Here is a 19,799-nt window from a genome sequence, read left to right on the forward strand (position 1 = left end):
CAGGTATGTCAAGCATGCTCAGTTCAATTCTCCTGCCAAGTAATGGGGAAAGAGCAGCAGGAACATGTCCATAGAAAGAAATTGATTCTACCTAACTGATAAACCACTGATGAAGAGATGAAGGGAAATGGGAAGCTTAAGGTAGCATTTTTATGTAGGCTGGCTCAAAGGGATTTTTTTCTTGGCACAGAAGGACATATCTATTCATATCAGTTCCACACATCTACCTAGTTAATAACGTTTTTGTGCACACAGTATATCACAGGAGTACACCTCCACATAAATATTTTAGTATATCTTTTCATGTGACAACACTGAAGAAACGACACTTGGCTACAATGTAAAGCAGTGAGTGTAACAGTGCAAATGTGCTGTCCCCTCAAAATAACGCAACACACAGCCATTCGTGTCTAAACCGCTGACAAAAGTGAGTACACCCCTAAATGACAACGTCCAAATTGGGCACAAAGTGTCCATGTTTTGTGTGGCCACCATTGTTTTCCGGAACTGCCTTAACCCTCTTGGGCATAGAGTTCACCAGAGCTTCTCAGGTTGCCACTGGAGTCCTCTTCCACTCCTCCATGACAATATCACAGAGCTAGTGGATGTTAGAGACCATGCACACCTCCACTTTCCGTTTCAGGATGCCCACAGATGCTCAATAGGGTTTAGGTCTGGAGACATGCTTTGCCAGTCCATCACCTTTACCCTCAGCTTCTTTAGCAAGGCAGTGGTCATTTTGGAGGTGTGTTTGGGGTTGTCATCATGTTGGAATTCTGCCCTGTGGCCCAGTCTCTGAAGGGAGGGAATCATACTCTGCTTCAGTATGTCACAGTACATGTTGCCATTCATGGTTCCCTCAATGAACTGTAGTTCCCCAGTGACGGCAGCACTCATGCAGCCCCAGATCATGATACTTCCACCACCATGCTTGACTGTAGGCACGACAGACTTGTCTTTGTACTCCTCACCTGATTGCCACCACATACGCTTGACACAATCTGAACCAAAGAAGTTGATCTTGGTCTCACCGGACCACAGGGCATGATTCCAGAAATCCATATCCTCCACTAAAATTTTTCCCAGTTTAAGAAGTCCAGTGCTTTCATTTATTTCAGATGAACAAGTAAAATAGACCTGGGCCCTTACTTCATTTAACAAGTAAGATTTTAAAATGTAGACACAAGATCTTTGCAACAGGAAGTCTAGAAAGGTGTGTGTGTGTTTTACACATATATTATCTTATATGACTACAAACATGCATATGTTCAATATGGCTGGCCCAATACAGGAGGTGAGCATAGGTTACAATGTACCATGACTTGGATAGGGGCACCATTGGGTGCTTCACCTCAGGTAACAAAGTATCTTGGGCAGGCCCTGTATGAACACAGAAACACTTAAACCTTATATGAATTTCCCTATACATTCCTACTGTGACTTCAGAGATGATAACAAAGTCTATTTTAGACTGTAAATTACACTGGTGTTCTGAAAAAAAAGGGTAAGCAGCAGCTTCTAGTTCATCTGACAGGATTTGGATTTTAATTTCCTCAGGGAAATAGTGCAGCAAAGAATTCCTTCCAAGAAATAAGATCTTAAATTGTAGTAACACTGAAACTCGCAATTAAAAAACTATAGTTTCATTGGCTGGCTTAATGACATACTTAAACACATTACATTATGTTTAATACCTGATTTAAAGGTATGAATTAGGCACATAAGCAGTGTGCCCAACTCTTGGCAGTAGAATGTATGCTGCTGTTCATTCATATCCACATTCAAATGTTTAGTAGTAATATCTTCAAGCAGGATTCCTACTAACTGTAGTAAGAACCTAGAGAGAAGAAGCAACAAAATGTTTAAAAAACCATTGTATAGTTTACTAAAGAACTAAACAGACTTAAATATTTTCATTCCCACATTAGAGAAAAACACATATTCATGAATATATACACAAATAGTTCTCACTTTCCTAATTTCATTAACACAGATTATAAATAATACATTACAAAAAAACTAATTTAACTCGATGACTAGGCGTCATATACCTAGAAAATGTCTCCTCAGGTAGATATTGATCTTGTTCTTCCACAGTTTGTTCCTGAGTTAAGATAGGTATGTTTTCACCACTTCGTAGTTTGTTAATTTTTTCACATGAAATTAAATAGGGTGAAAAGAAGAGCTCCTGAATACGGGAAAGGACAATGTCTTCTGTTGACTGTGAAATCAAAACCCGGAGAATAGCAAGAATGCCTGATATCCATAACTGGACAGTGCTCACTGAGGCCTGTTGAACAAGGGAATCATAAAAATATATTATATTTAAAACAAAGACACCCACATGATGCAAGTTCTGCAACCTGAAAAGATGGTCCTATTCAACCATGAGTTCCAACCTTATATGTAACCCATAAGGGAAAGGGCCCAAAATGCATGAGAATACAAAATGAGGAAGCCTCTGTCAACTGTAGGAGGAAGTTGACAAAACTATTCATAAGGCTGCTTTATTGATATCTACATATTGACATCATAAGAAATATTAGGCTTACCATTGTATTTGGAGTCACAAACATGCTCCTTAAAAGCATGTCAACTGGGCGGAGCGCTGATGGTGCCAAAATTTCAAATAAAGTGTTCAATACTCCCAGAGCTTCATGGGAGTCAATCTGCATCTATTTTAAAAATTAAACACATCCCAATCATCATCACCATCACTACCACTACCACCACCACCATCAGAAGAAAGTGATCTGCAAGGGCAGTTAAACAATGTATGAAAAACATACCAAATTATTATTCATTTCACAGAATATCAAGAGCTGCACATTAAGATTGTTTATACCACACTCTCAACATGACAAAAAAACAAGAGTGAGGAAGTTTTTTCATCCTAAAGGCCAAATTCAACTTCATTTTCAATTCAACTTAGAAGACCTTCTTGGTGATGTTCACGTTACACAGCTAATCTCAAAAGGATAAGACCAAGAGTACCAGCATATTCCAGTTTAAAGCTATTACTGATGGTACCTAAGCCCTAGCAGAGGCATTTCTACTTTTCAGAATAGGCAAAACCCAACATGGGGTGTCTTAAAACAACAGAACTCATATAGACAAATATAATCAACATAAGAGTAAATAGGTGCAATTGAAATAAACAAGCTTTTCTTGACCAGTAATTAAAAGAACTATAGATCAGACTGAAATGTATCACAGAGCAAGTCACTTCAGGCTAAAAAACTGACACATATACTGTAGGTATACATATTTCTGGTCAATGGAATATTACTGAATAAGGGTTACATACTGTAGGTATGGTTCTTCGAGTAGCGATCCATGCATCCACACAAAAGGGGGTGGTGCACCTCCGTGAACACCATTTTGGAAAGTTCCAGAGCTTCAAAAACAGAAGTGCCTCTAGTCTATACAGCACAAGCTGAATGCCACTCTCCTCAGTCCCAGTTGTCCACCACAAGGGGGAAAAAAGGGGGAAACAAAAGAGGAGATGAGCAGGACATGTAGATAGATGGATCACCATAATTATGGTAAGTAACCAAGACTTTGTCTTTGTGGTGTCCTTAAATGCACACAAAATGGGTGATTAGTGACTTTGACAGTGGAGCTAGGAGTTACATCAGAACAGAGGGCAGAACAGCCTTTCCAAATGCAGCATCTTTCTGAGCTCTGACATCTAACCTATAGTGTGTGATAAACATCAATGTCCTGGACTATGTAGAAGCCCAGCAAACCTCCTGGAAGTCCACATAATGTATGAAAGCAGTGGATGAGGAGACTGCCCTGGTGGAATGACTGCAGAAAGTCTGAGACAGAGGTTTGTTCGCTTGTTCGTAGGTTAGGGCAATAGCCTGAGGGATCCATTTGAAGAATCGTTGAGAGGAGACTGGGTGTCCCTTCCTTGGACTTCGGTAGGAGACGAAAAGTTCAGTTGTTTGTCTAAAGTATTTTGCCATGTCCAGGTAAAAGGCCAAGGCCCACATGATGTCCAAAGAGTGAAGTGACTGTTCTAGGTTATTCTGTGGAGAAGGATAAAAAGTAGGTAAGATGGGGGGTTGAGACATATGGAAATGGTAGGAAGGTGATCTTGGTGTGGAGAATGACCTGATTTTGGGAGAAGATGAAATATGGTGGATCACACCAAAGGGATGTGAGTTCTGCAGCCTGGCAGGCCAATGTAAGGAAGCACCACCTTGAGGGTGGAGGTCCATTGTTGGCTAGTGATTCAAAGGGGTGCTTGTTGAGCTGTGACAGAACCAGCAAGAGAGACAATGGGTCATGTGGGGGGTGTCTCATATTTGGGTAGGTGTTCTGAAGGCCTTTCAGGAATTCTTTAACAGTTTGATGTTTGAAGAGATGCGAAGATGCATGATCAGTTGGTTGGTGTGTGACTATAGCTGACAAGTAGAACTTGATGAAGGAAATGGAGAGTCCCTTTTGCTTGAAGTGCAAGAGGAAAGCCAGAACAATGGGGAGATAGCTTGGAGAATCCGGCAAATTCCGTGATAATGCATAAAGTTGAAAACTTTTCCACTTATGAGTGTATAGATGATTAGTGGAGGGACATCTTGCCTGCCTTGGGATGTTTGCAAAGAGAGGCATATCCTCCAGGCAGTGAGCTTCAGGTGAGTGATGTCCAGGTAAAGGACTGTGCTCTGGTGGCAACAGAGAAGGTCTGGATGCAGGGACATCATCTGCCTGTCAGTCGCAGTGAGAAGGCCAGTGGTAAACCACTGCTGACATGGCCACCACAAGGTGATGACTGTCACGTCAGAGCAGTCATGGAGGATCTTCATTATTATTCATTGGACCAATGGAAAGGGAGGGACATTTATAGGAGGCTCCCAATCCAGTTTGTGGTGGCTTTTCAGCAGTAGTGGGCATATTTGGAATTGGTGACAGTGACAAAAATGTCTATGATGGGCTCACTCCAGTGGGAGACAGCTGAGTGTACACCTTTGTGGGAAGTTCCCATTTGTGTATGAGGGTCATCATGCAGCTGAGCTGATCTGCCATTTTGTTGTCTGTGCCTGAGACATGGGTTGCCACAGGGAACACTGGTGAACAACGCAGCATTACAAGAGGGAGCCTGACAGGTAGAGGAGGCCAAAGTACTTGGTTCCTCCCTGTTTGTTTAGATAATACATTGCTATGGTGTTGTCTGTGGCAATTTGAATGGTGTGGCCTCAAATCATGGTCCTGAAAGCCTGGAGGGCCTTGAAGATGGCTAGGAGTTCTGAGGAAATGGATATGATGGGCCCTCTTGTGTGTGGACCCTGTAGCCTGGACCTCTCTGTGGCAGCAGTGGGGCCCACGTTCCATCATGTTGGCATCCTGAAAAATCATATTAGGGTTTATTTTCAAGTTAGGTCTTATTTTCGGGGAAACAGGATGAGATCCATCAGGGTCTCAAGCATTGTCATTTCAATGGGGATGTTTGTCTTTTTATAGACACAATAAAAACTTTATCTTCGGCTGATAGTACTGGTTTGAAAAACTGGCAATTGTAGTGATTTTGCCATTCTCTCTATCAGGTCTCATTATAAGAGATCCTCCAAGGAGAGAGGAACAGCATCCTGGACACCAGGTGAGTATTCTGGGGAAAAACAGGCTTTCCCCACCTCCCTGTCAGAGTAAGCAGAGCTGTCATTTGATTGTCTCTTGCAGGGACAGAAGGTGTTGCATGCTGATGGTGTGAGTCATGCAGTAACTGCGAGCTGACTAAAAAGTCCAGATTAGGGGGGAGGCAGAAGCAGCTTGGATTAGGTGGCTTGGAGAGTCAGGGCATGGGTGGATGCCTGGGGAGATCCCTGTTGTTGATGCCGATCCTGTGGAAGACATAGAGCAGTGGAGCTGTGCGGGGAGAGAGATTGATTTTGAAGCTCCCGATGAGGATGGGACTCATGATGCTGCTCATACCTCCAGGGAAAATGGCCTTGAGGGCTACTACCATTGGTTTCTTGACATCAAGGGCAAGCACGTGTGCATGATCAAGACCTGCTACAATCTCAAGATGGGTGATAACTTCCATATGACTGATAAGGCCAGCCCATGTCCTCATACATAAAGTGACAGGGCAAAGGAAGGATTCATAGCAAGCATCCTCACAATACTGAGAGCTTGATTATGTTATCAGCATGGTGGAGATCGCGATACCAAGAACGATCAGGACCTCCTGTTCTCCCTGTCATAGTGTCTTGATTGTGGAGACCGTTGGGTAAAGGAGGGGGATCTCGATTTCAACTGTCACTCATCCTTGGATGGTGGAGGCAAGGATTGCTCATGCAATGAGATCTGAAGAGAAGGTGCTCTTGACAAGATGGCGATACTCTGCACAGAGGGGCTCTGACACTCATCCTCTGAGACCGAAACCATATACTGGGTGTCAGTAATATACTGACATCAACAGATTGCCATTTCTATCTCTTTTTTCGGTGCCTCAGTATTGGGGGCTGCTGTATACTTACGGCTGCTGTGCTACAATTTTTTAGTCTATTTCTATGGTGGTTTTGAGGAAGACTCTGTATAAGGGGCTTTCCCCAGCAAACCTAGCTAATCTGTTTGAGTGCTTGGAATTGCCCTGGGAAGGAGATAGGTCACTCAAAGGGATTGTTCCCAATGAAAGGATTGAGGCCAAGACTGGCAATTCTTGAGAGTAAGGGCAGTGAAGCTCTTACAGATTTCACAAGGCTGAACTAAATGGGTTTCTCCCAAGCAAAATAAGCAAGTATCATGCCCATCAGATTGGGGAATCTTCTTGCCAGAAGTGGCATATTTTTTCATTAAAGCAGGGGCCATAAATCATTGGAAAAGGGAGATGGCAGAGCCATGGCAGGGAGCAAGGAGTAGAAAACTAAACCCTTCCTAAACTAACATACACACACACTCTTTTTTAATTTTTTTACAAAAAAAGAAGAAGAAAGGAAACAAAAGGGAAGAAAAAAGCAGAGGACTTATCGGGGGGGGGGAACTCCAAAGGTAAGTAAGTGAAGGTTGCAGCAACAAACAAAAAAGGTCTGAGGAGAGCAGGGCCACATTTGGGCAGTAGAGGCAAGGGGCACTTTCGTTTTTGAGGCTTTACAAAGCTGTATTCATGCAGGCATACAACTCCCTTCTGTGTGGATATCTGGACACCTCAAAGAAATCCTCTTAGAAAATACAGTGCCGAAACACCACGTTTAACATAACACACTGGAGGAAGGCAGGATTTAAATACAAGGGAAGGTCATAAATGTTTTCAACAAACAGATGTGGAAGATTTACTCTACTGCAGCCCAGATAGTTTGGAGTTCTGATAAAATCTGTCTGTTCATAAAATTTGAATATTTTTTCCAGTCATGCATGCATGAAAATTATTCAGTTTGGCACCTTGTCTGTATGTTTTTCAATTGACAGTCACATTCCAGAACATACAGTACTCATATAACACCCGTATACAATCGTGGCCAAAAACATTGGCACCCTTGCAATTCTGTCAGAAAATGCAACCTCTCAGAAAATTGTTGCAGTTGCAAATGTTTTGGTACTCACATCTTCATTTCTATGGCTGTGTTTCAGGTCATTGTCCTGCTGGAAGACCCCTGACCTCTGGTGGAGACGCAGTTTTCTGACATTGGCCACTACGTTGCGCCCCAAAATTCTTTGGTAATCATCAGATTTCATGATACCGCTCACAGAGACAAGGCATCCAGTGCCAGAAGCAGCAAAGCAACCCCAAAACATCTTTAAACCTCCACCATGTTTGATTGTAGGGACTGTGTTTCTTTCTTGGAGTGCCTCAGTTCTTTTCCTGTAAACAGTGCCATGACATCCTTGACCAAAAAGCTCTACTTTTGTCTCATCTGTCCACAGTACGTTCTCCCAGAAGGATTGTGGTTTTGTCACATAAGTTTTGACATACTCCAGTCTTCCTTTTTTATACCTTTGTTTCAGCAGTGGTGTCCTCCTGGGTCTCCTACCATAGCGTTCTTTTTCATTCAGATGGCGACGGATAGTGCAAGCTGACACTGTTGTACCCTGTGTCTGCAGATCAGCTTGAATTTGTTTGGATATTAATCTGGGTTCTGTATCCACCATTCGAACAACCCTTCGTTGTAATTTTTCAGGAATTTTGCTCTTCTGTCCACGTCCAGGGAGGGTAGCTACAGTGCCATGGGCTGTAAACCTCTTGATGATATTGTGCACAGTGGGCACAGAAACATTAAGATCTCTGGAGATGGATTTCTAGCCTTCAATTGTCAATGTTTTTCCACAATTTTTTTCTCTGAAATCCACAGACAACTCTTCACACTTCATTCTTTTCTCCATGCTCAGCGCACATAAAACACAAAGGTTGAGTCAACTTTTATTCATCTTAACTGGTTGCAAGTGTGATTACTATATTGCCCACACCTCTTACTTGTGACAGGTGTGTCTAAATACAAATCAAAGGAGCATCACATGCCTGAAATGCAATTATTTCTTACAATTTAGACAGGATGCCAATAATTTTGACCGGTGCATTTTTGGGGTTCTGTGTGGGATTGTATCAGATTTGAGTTTCTTCTCTGTTCTTTTGTGTTGTTCCAACACAAACCAAAGAAATGAACATGTGAGTACCAAAACATCTGCAACCGCAACAATTTTCTGAGAGAAGGGTTGCATTTTCTGACAGAACTGCAAGGGTGCCAGTAGTTTTGGCCATGATTGCATTGCTCACAAAATTAATGCATAAGAACATATTTGTTGATAGAAGTAACTTTTAATTTAACCTGCTGTTTTGCCAGCATTGGAAGAATTATGTCTGCTATCTGTCGTGATAGTCTTTTCCACTTGTCTTCATTCTCTCTGTGACACTGCTGCAACACTAGAATGAACATTTCCAGCACCTAAAGATAAACAAAAATCTCAGAACACTATGTATTCCCTTGTAATGCTAGAAAAAAGTAGTTCTAACACAAATATCTTGCTTGTCTTAAATCTGATGCTCCAGATCTCCTTGGTCTTTTCATTCCCAATATACATTAGATATATCATTATATATCATTACATTAAGTATATTTCTGCTCAATGCAGTCAATGATAATGCTTATGAGAAACTGGACACTGTATTCCAGGTAAAGTCTGTCCAAAGCAGAACATAGTTTAGGTATGAGAAAACAAATAATATACAGTGGTGCCTCGACTTACGAAATTAATCCGTCTTGGACTGGTGGCCGTAACTCGAAAATTTCACAGGAGGCAGAGGGCAATGGGAGATGGGAGACAGAAGGCAGCGGAGGGGGTTTGGAAGCCCAGGAAGCCAAAAGCTGGCAGCGGGTGCAGAGGTCGGGGTGGCTTTTGGCTTCCTGGGCTTCCAAAGCTGCACCCGCTGCCCTCTGCCTCCTGTCCCCGCGGGGACAGGAGGCAAAGGGCAGCGGGAACGGGCGGCAGAGGGTAGCTTTAAATTTCCCCCCCTTCCCCCCCAGCCTTTTGTAGGTCGAAGCGTTGGTTGCAAGTTGAACCAAAATTTTGCGGCCGGAGCTTTTCGTACCTCAAAATTTTTGTAAGTAGAGACGTTCATAAGTCGAGGCCCCACTGTAATGAGAGGACTCATATTAAGAAACAGAAAAAGAGAAAAGGGCTACTTTTGAGGCAGCAGTCCTGCCAAAGAGTAGATGATTTAAAAAGAAAAACATACAACTTCACAAATTCTATTTATAGAGGCTTAGGCAGAACCATAGCCTGAGCAATACAACTCCCAGATCCTCAAACCAGCACAGCTTGCTGGCAAATTCCAGTAACCTTAAACAAACAAACAAACTTCTTCAAAGCTCTGAGCAGAAGCCATAATTTTCCAGAGTAAAATCAAATGCATTTCCCATTAAACACATTTGCTCCTCAACTATGGAATGCAACCTGTGCAAAGTTGCATAATCAGTTTCCATTTAAGTTGTTTTTTAGGAAGAACGGTGAATATATATTTTTCAGTCTGGACTTTTAAGCTGTTTTGATTATTGTGTTAATTTTTCATGGTTTTATTATTCAAACTGTTTCAGTGAAGTCTTGGTATTTTGCTTTTGAGTGGAAAGACCAACTACCAATATAATAACAAATAAAATACAAATAAATATAAACAAATGAAAAGCTGTTCAATCAGTCAGAATTGAACTGAACCCTCTATTTACGATCCATATCTTTCATTACCAATTTTGGGAAGTTGTTGCAATTTATTATTTCTTTATTACATTCATTTATGCCCCATATTTTCTAAAGTGGAATAGAGAACTCTCTTCTGCCATTTGTCATCTCAAACCTCTAGAATACTTTTTTTTTTACAAGGCACTTCATTTAACAGATTAGTCTCAACTTCTAATATTCATGAATCTGCAGTGCTTCAGCAAACGTGAAATAGTCTTAATTCTGGTTTCAAACTGTCAAGAGTTTTTGAATCATTAAAAGCACACATAAACAAGCATTTTATCATTAAGTGTCCTAAGTCTGGAATTGCCAAAAACTATGCTCCTTTAATTCCATGCTCTAAATAAAATAGTAAGAGATGTTAAAGTGAAAGCACTCAATTACACTTCACTACAGCTAAGAATCTACTTGATGGCACATAATTATTGTTATTAAGGTAGTTAACAATCAATTTACCTGCTGATTATCAGAAGCTAGAGCTAATAGTGCTGACTGGTTTTAGCACTGTTTACAATCATTATTTTTGTGTTTGCTAACAAACCCACTTTTTCAATTGAATAAACGGGTGAACATATTTTCACCTAATGTCAATCAATGTCTTGGTCATTTCTGAATTAAGAAAGGGCTGCTAGAAGTAGTTTAATTTGTAAGCCCAGTGAGATCTTTCACATTTTGTAAAGTGATGAGCAGCTCCAGCGGATCTAGGGGTCAATTAACCAGACAAAGGCTGCTGCAGGCTCAACTGCTTTCAAAAGGCATTTTCCCCATGTATCCCTCCCCCAAAAATTAATGAGCAGAAGTTCATTCTTGTTTAGTGTGTGGGTGAAAAGCATATGGCAAACTTTTTCTTACATTAAAGAAAATATTACTTTAGAGAATTATGAGCCCTACTTTAGCAGCTACAGGTCCACTACAATATGTTAGGGTTAATTTGTCCTCAATGATAAATCTGGAGCAATGATAAATAAATCTCACTTTATTTACAGTATACTGAATTTTCTGGGGTATCAGATTAACGAAGGAGGAATAACTAAGATTACTGTATCGTATTCACTGGACAAAATCCTCCTGCAGAATGTTATACTGTGTAAAATTATGCTGTCAATATCCAGCAGAAGGTATCATAGACTTGGAAGGGGCATATAAGACCACAGAGCTCAACATTCTGCTCAGCACAGGACTCCAAATTCAGGTAAATCTGACAAATGGCTGCCTTTCTCTTGAATGCCCCTAGTGTTGGAGTGCTCACTATCTCTCAGGACAGCTGGTTTCATTTATTTTATTTTATTTATATACCACCCATCTAGCCAAAGGCCACTCTGGGCAGTTTACAACATAACACAAATGATAAAAACGTCACTACTTATATAAAATAAATACAGTATTAAGTCATAATAAAATACCACAACATTTAGACATTTAAACATAAATAAATTTCATTGTTGAATATTTTATTAAAACAAATTGAAAGCTTTTCATTCCCCCCCCGCCCCAATTTCAGTTTCCAAGGCTCTCTTTTGCCCCAGGGAAGCCTTTGAGAGCCCACCACTGCTAGATCACAGCAACTGAGAATGCTACTTTTCAACAGGGTGGATAAAAATCAACAATTAAAAAAATCTAATTCATTTAAATCACAATTTAAATAAAAAATTAAACACTAAAATCAATTTTTAGAATTTAAATCATGATTTAAATCAATTTGATTTAACTTTTCCTGTTTGAAAAGAATGTTGGGTGTGATTTAAATCAAATCCATCCTGCTTTTCAAACAAGATTTGACACTGGATTTGTTGCATTTAGTATGTTTAAGCCAAGGGAGTCTGAATCATGATAGGCATATTGTGCATAGTACATGTAATTCCTATAACATTTACCTGATGGTACTGGATAAGCCTCAACAACATTGAGACAACCACTTCTTTTTGTGTTTCTAGTTCTTTACCAGCATCGGCTTTGTTTGCTCCTCTTAATATAAAGAGATCATGAACAATGGGTTGCAGAGCTGGTATTGCTAAAGAGAAAGACATTATGGTTTAACTTATAATTACATTTGTTATGCCACAGTAATCTTCTCATCTAGAGATGTTCTGCCATAAAGCTTAGTTCTGAAGCATCTTTATTTACACAATATCTTTCTTGCTTCCTCATATTCTAAAAATAGCCCAAGTGGTTACTTATGTAGATTACTGATCATCTCCAACTACAACAGGAAACATTTTTATCATGAATTCAGCTCTCAGTGATTTTCAAAGACAATTCCATATCCTAAAAAACAAAACCACTTTTTGAATGCAAAAGGTGAGACCATACTTACTCAAAGGAGGTGTCTTTGCCCTCTCTGATCAGACTACAAGAGCAAAAAATACTCTTCAGCCCATAATTGTGACAAAAACCCTAACAGCGAAACAACAGCCAGTGAACACTCTAATTGGAACATGAAGTGGAAAAAAGCAGAGGTGACAACAGTTCCTTTGTTTTCTTTGTTCATGTCAGAAACACCCCAATAAAATTTAAAAATATATTAGTTCTCACCCAGTAACAGTCAAAATCAAGAGCATTTGTGGCAATTACATCAAATCTTCCACATACTGAGGCACACAGAATACACTGACAAAGGTATGAAGCTGCTCATTATCCTCTGAACTCACAAAGAACAGTGCAAAACCCCCCATATTCTTAGGTTCATTTTGCTTCACTCTATCACTTATCAAGTAACATTGAAGTCACCTAGTTCTCTCTGTTACTGAGTGCTAGACTTTCCTGGGGATCTATCCATTTTAGGAGATATGTAGCTCTTTCTTTCTACACTGTAATCTTAGCATTCTCTGTTGTTTCTTCAGAATTCACAAATATTCTGAAAAAAAAAAGTTCATGCTTTTAATCTGGAGGGGCACAATGGTCTCCAAAGAGTGGATGTGCATTTGATGTTGATGCCTTCAGTGTTTCACTATTAGCTGCTACCTTTATCCATATGTCACTGAACACCATGCCTGCCAAGTAACCAAATTATCAATAGGGATTGGCTTCAGGCATCCAATAATTATTCTTCAGCTTTTATTGACTGCTATATCTACTTGCTTTGCATGGGCTGAGCCATTCAGCATCAGGTAGAATAGCATAGGGGCAAGGATATAGGTCTTAATATTTGTGGTTGTATGCCTCAGCTGGTTCCTGATAGGTTTCAAATAATATTCCTTATGGACACCTTTTGCATTGTTTTCTGGCAGTGTTTTTTATAGGTCATTGTATGATACAAAGCAACACCCATGCATTTGATGGCAAAGGAATGACCTAGTTCAACATTATTCTAAATTACCTGAAGTTTCTGAGATGCCTGCTTTATTGCTCAGATAAAGGTACATATCTGAGTCTTAGTAAGAGTGGATTTCAAGAAAAAAAAACTTGAGATTTTGAAGAAGGGTTGTTATTAGTTTAGTTTATAATCCTTGGTTAGATTATAAAATTTTAACAGTAAAATTTAATAGTGAACAGTGTTATACGTGGTAGAAAGATCAATACAAGCTACCTCCATGATATTCCTAGTTTCAAATCGTTCATTAGTCGTTTAGTCGTGTCCGACTCTTTGTGACCCCATGGACAAGAGCATGCCAGGCCCTCCTATCTTCCACTGCCTCCCGGAGTTGTTTCAAATTCACTTTGGTCCAACCATCTCATCCTCTGTCATCTTCTCCTCTTGCCCTCACAATTTCCTAACATCAGAGGCTTTTCCAGGGAGTCTTCTCTTCTCATGAGATGGCCAAAGTAGTGGAGCCTCAGCTTCAGGATCTGTCCTTCCAGTGAGCACTCAGGCTTGATTTCCTTTAGAATTGATAGGCTGATTCTCCCTGCAGTACAGGGTACTCTCAAGAGCCTCCTCCAGCACCACAATTCAAAAGCATCAATTCTTCTGCGGTCAGTTTTCTTTATGGTCCAGCTCTCACTTCCATACATCACTACAGGGAAAACCATAGCTTTGACTACACGGACTTTTGTTAGCAAGGTGATGTCTCTGCTTTTTAAGATGCTGCCAAGGTTTTTCATCGCTTTCCTCCCAAGAAGCAGGAGTCTTTTAATTTCAGGGCTGTTGTGCCATAATCTGCAGTGATTATGGAGCCCAAGAAAGTAAAATCTGTCACTGCCTCCATATCTTCCCCTTCTATTTCCCAGGAGGTGATGGGACCAGTGGCCATGACCTTAGTTTTTTTGATGTTGAGCTTCAGACCATTTTTTGCACTCTCCTCTTTCACCCTCATTACAAGGTTCCTTAATTCTTCCTCAATTTCTGCCATCAGAGTAGTATAATCTGCATATTGGAGGTTGTTGATATTTCTTCCGGCAATCTTGATTTCGGCTTGGGATTCCTCCAGTCTAACTGTTGCTTCCTGTCCCACATATAGATTTCTCAGAAGATAGATAAGGTGGTCAGACACTCTCATTTCTTTAAGGACTTGCCATAGTTTGCTGTGGTCCACACAGTCAAAGGCTTTTGCATAGTCAATGAAGCAGAAGTAGATATTTTTCTGGAACTCTCTGGCTTTTTCCATAATCCGGCGCATGTTAGCAATTTGGCCTCTAGTTCCTCTGTCCCTTTGGAATCCAGCTTGTACTTCTGGGAGCTCTCGGTCCACATATTGCTGAAGTCTACCTTGTAGGATTTTGAGCATAACCTTGCTAATGTGTGAAATGAGTGCAATGGTATGGTAGTTGGAGCATTCTTTGGCACTTCCCTTCTTTGGGATTGGGATGTAGACTGATCTTTTCCAGTCCTCTGGCCACTGTTGAGTTTTTCAAACTTGCTGGCATATTGAGTGTAGCACATTAACAGCGTCATCTTTTAAGATTTTAAATTGTTCAACTGGAATGCCATCACCTCCACTGGCCTTGTTGTTAGACAAGCTTTCTAAGGCCCACTTGACTTCACTCTCCAGGATGTCTGGCTCAAGGTCAGCAACCACATTATCTGGGTAGTCCGGGATATCCAAATCTTTCTGGTATAATTCCTCTGTGTATTCTTGCCACCTCTTCTTGATGTCTTCTGCTTCTGTAAGGTCCCTCCCATTTTTCTCCTTTATCATGTCCATCTTTGCACAAAATGTTCCTCTAATATCTCCAATTTTCCTGAACAGATCTCTGGTTTTTCCTTTTCTATTATTTTCCTCTATTTCTTTACATTGTTCCTTTAAGAAGGCCCTCGTCTCTCCTTGCTATTCTTTGGAATCTGCATTCAATTTTCTGTAACTTTCCCTATCTTCCTTGCATTTTGTTTCCCTTCTCCTATTTCTAAGGCCTCGTTGGACAGCCACTTTGCTTTCTTGCATTTCCTTTTCTTTGGGATGGTTTTTGTTGCTGCCTCCTGTACAATGTTACGAGCCTCTATCCAAACTTCTTCAGGCACTCTGTCCACCAAATTGAGTTCTTTAAATCTGTTCTTCACTTCCACTGTGTATTCATAAGGGATTTGGTTTAGATTATACCCGGTTACCCAGTGGTTTTTCCTACTCTCTTCAGTTGAAGCTTGAGTTTTGCTATGAGAAGTTGATGATCAGAGCCACAATCAGCTCCAGGTCTTGTTTTTGCTGACTGTATTGAGCTTCTTCATCTTTGGCTGCAGAGAATATAATCAACCTGGTTTTGGTATTGCCCATCTGGTGATTTCCATGTGTAGAGTCGCCTCTTGTGTTGTTGGAAAAGAATTTATTTATTTTATTTTACTTATTTATTGTATTTATACTCTGCCTATCTAGTCATTTCGACCACTCTAGGCGGCTTACAACATAAAGGATAACAAGTTCAAGAAAAAATTATAACAATTAATTAATTAAATGATTCTGCAAGATGGGAAAAATACAAAATAAATCAAATTCTTTTTCAAAGAGAAAAAGAATAAAAAAGGAAAGAGGACAGGAATTAACTGGAATGGAAGGCCTGCCTATACATCCACGTTTTTAGTTGGTTCTTAAAAGTACCCAGAGAGGGTGCAGCGTGAATCTCCGGAGCTAGGTTATTCCAGAGGCGAGGAGCCACTGCCGAGAAGGCCCGGTTTCTAGTTCTTTCCTTCCGGGCCTCCCTTGGCGTCAGGCTCCTCAGCCTCACCTCCTGGCTCGCGCGGGTAACACGGGTAGAACTAGTTGGGAGTAAGCGTTCCGCCAAGTATCGAGAGGTCCTAAACCATTTAGAGCTTTATATGTAAGCATTAACACTTTGAAGTCAATGCGGAAACGGATGGGCAGCCAGTGCAGCATGGTCAGAGTAGGAGAGATATGTTGGTATTTTCTCACTCCAGTAAGGAGTCTGGCCGCCGCATTCTGCACCACTTGAAGTTTCCGCATCAGCTTCAAAGGAAGCCCCACCGTAGAGCGTGTTACAGTAGTCTAATCTAGAAATTAGATGCCAGGTCTGCATTCTCCTACAGGATAAGAATGTTTGTGATGACCAGCTTGTTCTCCTGACAAAACTCTATTAGCCTTTGCCCTGCTTCATTTTGAACTCCAAGAGCAAACTTCCCTGTTGTTCCTTTTTTCTCCTTTTGACTCCCTACTTTGGCATTCCAATCCCCTAGAATGAGAAGAACATCTTTCTTTGGTGTCAGTTCTAGAAGGTGTAGTAAATCTTCATAAAATTGGTCAATTTCAGTCTCCTCAGCATTGGTGGTTGGTGCATAAACTTGGATTACTGTGATGTTGAAAGGCTTGCCTTGGATTTGTACTGACATCACATCCTCACCATGTTACATTAAGTGTAGTATTTGTGCTGTAAAATTCTTTCCTGGACTAAAGGAACACTTCTGTGGGATAAAGAGTGTTTTCACTACCTTCATTAGACAGTCAAGAATCATTCTTTCTAGGACTTTTAAAAGGTGAGAAAGTAATGAGATCAACCTGATTTTTTCCCCTGGATCTGTAGATTCTTTATCAGGTTTTAAGACAGCAATCAGTCATGACTTTTCCCAAATTTTCAGAATTCTGAGTGAGTCAAGGCAATTCTTGAAGAAATTAAGGAGCAACTTTTTTTATAGTGCCAACATGTTTTATCTATTCTACACAGATGTCATCCAGGCCTGCTGAATTGCCATTTTTGTAGCTATAAATAGTTTCCTCCCAATTCATTTAAGTCAAGCAATTTTGTAAGATTATTGATCTCCAGTTCTGATTTCCAATTGTGGTTTTCATTAATGAAGATGGGCTATTCCATTTGCTTAAATGTTTGAATGAGTAGTAGGCATCTTTCATTCTCGAGAGACTATGGTAACGTGCTCTGTATGGAGGTCTTGGAACAGTGTCTAGCGTGGCTGAGAAGGCCAATTTGAGAGTGACACTCCCTTCCACACTGAAGACACTCCCTATCCAGCTCCCTGGTTTTGCTGGTTTCAGGACTTCCTCTTTGCTTCGCCCTAATGGACAAGTGTCTCTTCAAAATGGGAGAGGCCATGATGCAATGACTGCCTCCAGGCTGAACACTCAGACGTCAAGGTTTCCCATCTGTTGAGGTTCATTCCTAAGGCCTTCAGATCCCTCTGGGGCACTTTCCCTGCACTAATTCTCCATACAAGAGATCTTTTGGAATCCGACCATCAGCCATTCTCACAACATGCCCAAGCCAACGTAGACAGTGCTGTTTCAGTAATTTATACATGCTAAAAATTCCAGCTCGTTCTAGGACTACTCTATTTGGAACTTTGTTCTGCCAGGTGATACAAAAAATGTGTTGGCGACAACGCATATGGAACGTGTTCAGCTTCCTCTCCTGCCGGGCACAAAGGGTCCAGGACTCGTCGCAGTACAGGAGTGTGCTCAGGACACAGGCTCTATAGACCTGGATTTTGGTGTATGCTGTCAGCTTTTTATTAAGCCATACTCTCTTTGTGAGTCTTGAGAACATGGTAGCTGCTTTGCCGATGCGTTTATCCAGTTCGACATCTAGGTACACAAAGTCATAAACAACTTCCAATTCTTGCGTGGAGATAGTGATAGAGGGAGATGAGTCCACACCCTGGCCCATGACTTCTGTTTTCTTCAAGCTGATTGTTAGTGCAAAGTCTTGGCAGGCCTTGCTAAAATGATTCATGTGTTGTTGGAGGTCTTCAGCAGAGTGGGCAACAGTGGCTACATCACTGGCAAAGAGGAAGTCCCGCATGCATTTCAACTGGACTTTGGTCTTAGCTCTCAATCTAGAGAGATTAAAGAGCTTTCCATCTGAACTAGTGCGGAGATAGACACCTTCTGTTGCAGTTCCAAAGGCATGCTTCAGCATGACAGCAAAAAATATCCCAAACAGGGTCGGTGCGAGGACACAGCCTTGTTTTACTCCACTTTGGATGTCAAAGGGATCTGATGTTGAGCCATCAAAAACTACAGTCCCCTTCATTTCCTCATGGAAGGACCTGATGATGTTAAGGAGTCGAGGTGGACATCCAATCTTGGGAAGTATTTTAAAAAGGCCATTTCTGCTAACCAGGGATGAATGCAGGGTTGAATGAGTAGGGCCTCCAGAAACACCACTCGATGAGTGCTACCTACTGCTCCCACACATGTAACAGCATAAAAGCTGTGAAAGTAATGAATCCCACATGTAGTAAAATGAGGACTACCCAAGCATCATAGACATTGTGCATTTAGCCAACAAATGTCCTTTTCCATCCATATTTCCAAATACATTATATACATTATGTTTACATGTCCCATTAATTGTTAGATACCAAACTACAGCAAAAGCTCATTTGAAAGCACATTTCAAACATATATGATATAATGAAGGAACTACGCAGTGACACCTCATTTTTTAACTAATTTGTTAGTTTAATTACAGCTCTAGCTTTTCAAATGATTTTCTCACATAAAAATAGTATCTCATACATTTTAGCGCAAATTCAGCAGCTGTTTCTAATGATGCTGCTGAACTGGAGATACATAGGATAGCAGCTCTTGTTCACTTATGACAGGAAATGAAAGACATCCAAGCTCCAATTTACTGACTTTATGTAGCCAAAGGTACGTCATGGTGCTGCGGGTTAAACCGCAGAAGCCTCTGTGCTGCAAGGTCAGAAGACCAGCAGACGTAAGATAGAATCCATGTGACGGAGTGAGCTCCCGTCGCTTGTCCCAGCTCCTGCCAACCTAGCAGTTCGAAAGCATGTAAAAATGTGAGTAGATAAATAGGTACCACCACGGTGGGAAGGTAAATGGCATTCCGTGTCTAGTCGCGCTGGCCATGTTAAAGAAAGCTAGAAATTGTTTTATCATTGGGCCCAGAAACAAACATGAGTAGAGAATATAATATATGTTCTGGATTTTACTATCGTAACACAGCCATGGAGTCAAGATTATATTAGATACTGTATCATTGTAAATACCTCCCTGTGTTTATGTTTTGTTTTCTCTTGTTTTCCCCCCCCCCCATTTGTATCCCTTTGAGTGTTGTGTGATTGTTATCTAATTAAAAAAAATAAACATGAATGGTTGAGATCGTATGGCAGCTTTATGCTAACTCCAATAAAGAAATTCCTCATAAGAATGCCATGAAGGTAGCCATGGCCCTAGAGCAGTGATTTGCAACTTTGGGTAACCCAGGTGTTCTTGGACTACAACTCCAAGACCACCAGACATGCTGGTTGAGATTTTTGGGAGTTG

The 19,799-nt window shown here is 40.9% G+C and overlaps 1 protein-coding gene across 3 annotated transcripts in view; it reads right to left on the minus strand.

Annotated features, from left to right (window-relative positions):
• The window catches only part of HTT (huntingtin), a 318,202-nt gene that overhangs the window by 122,717 nt on the left and 175,686 nt on the right, over positions 1-19,799 (minus strand). For all 3 annotated transcript variants that reach the window (XM_073000994.2, XM_073000995.2, XM_073000993.2), the window contains 5 exons: positions 12,048-12,184; positions 8,766-8,882; positions 2,553-2,675; positions 2,052-2,290; positions 1,695-1,837 (listed from right to left, as the gene is read on the minus strand). In XM_073000994.2, coding sequence (XP_072857095.2) covers positions 1,695-1,837; positions 2,052-2,290; positions 2,553-2,675; positions 8,766-8,882; positions 12,048-12,184 — 759 coding nt within the window. The remainder of the gene's footprint in view (positions 1-1,694; positions 1,838-2,051; positions 2,291-2,552; positions 2,676-8,765; positions 8,883-12,047; positions 12,185-19,799) is intronic.

The sequence above is a fragment of the Pogona vitticeps genome, chromosome 5, assembly GCF_051106095.1.
Source record: "Pogona vitticeps strain Pit_001003342236 chromosome 5, PviZW2.1, whole genome shotgun sequence".
In the NCBI taxonomy this organism is placed as follows: domain Eukaryota; kingdom Metazoa; phylum Chordata; class Lepidosauria; order Squamata; family Agamidae; genus Pogona; species Pogona vitticeps.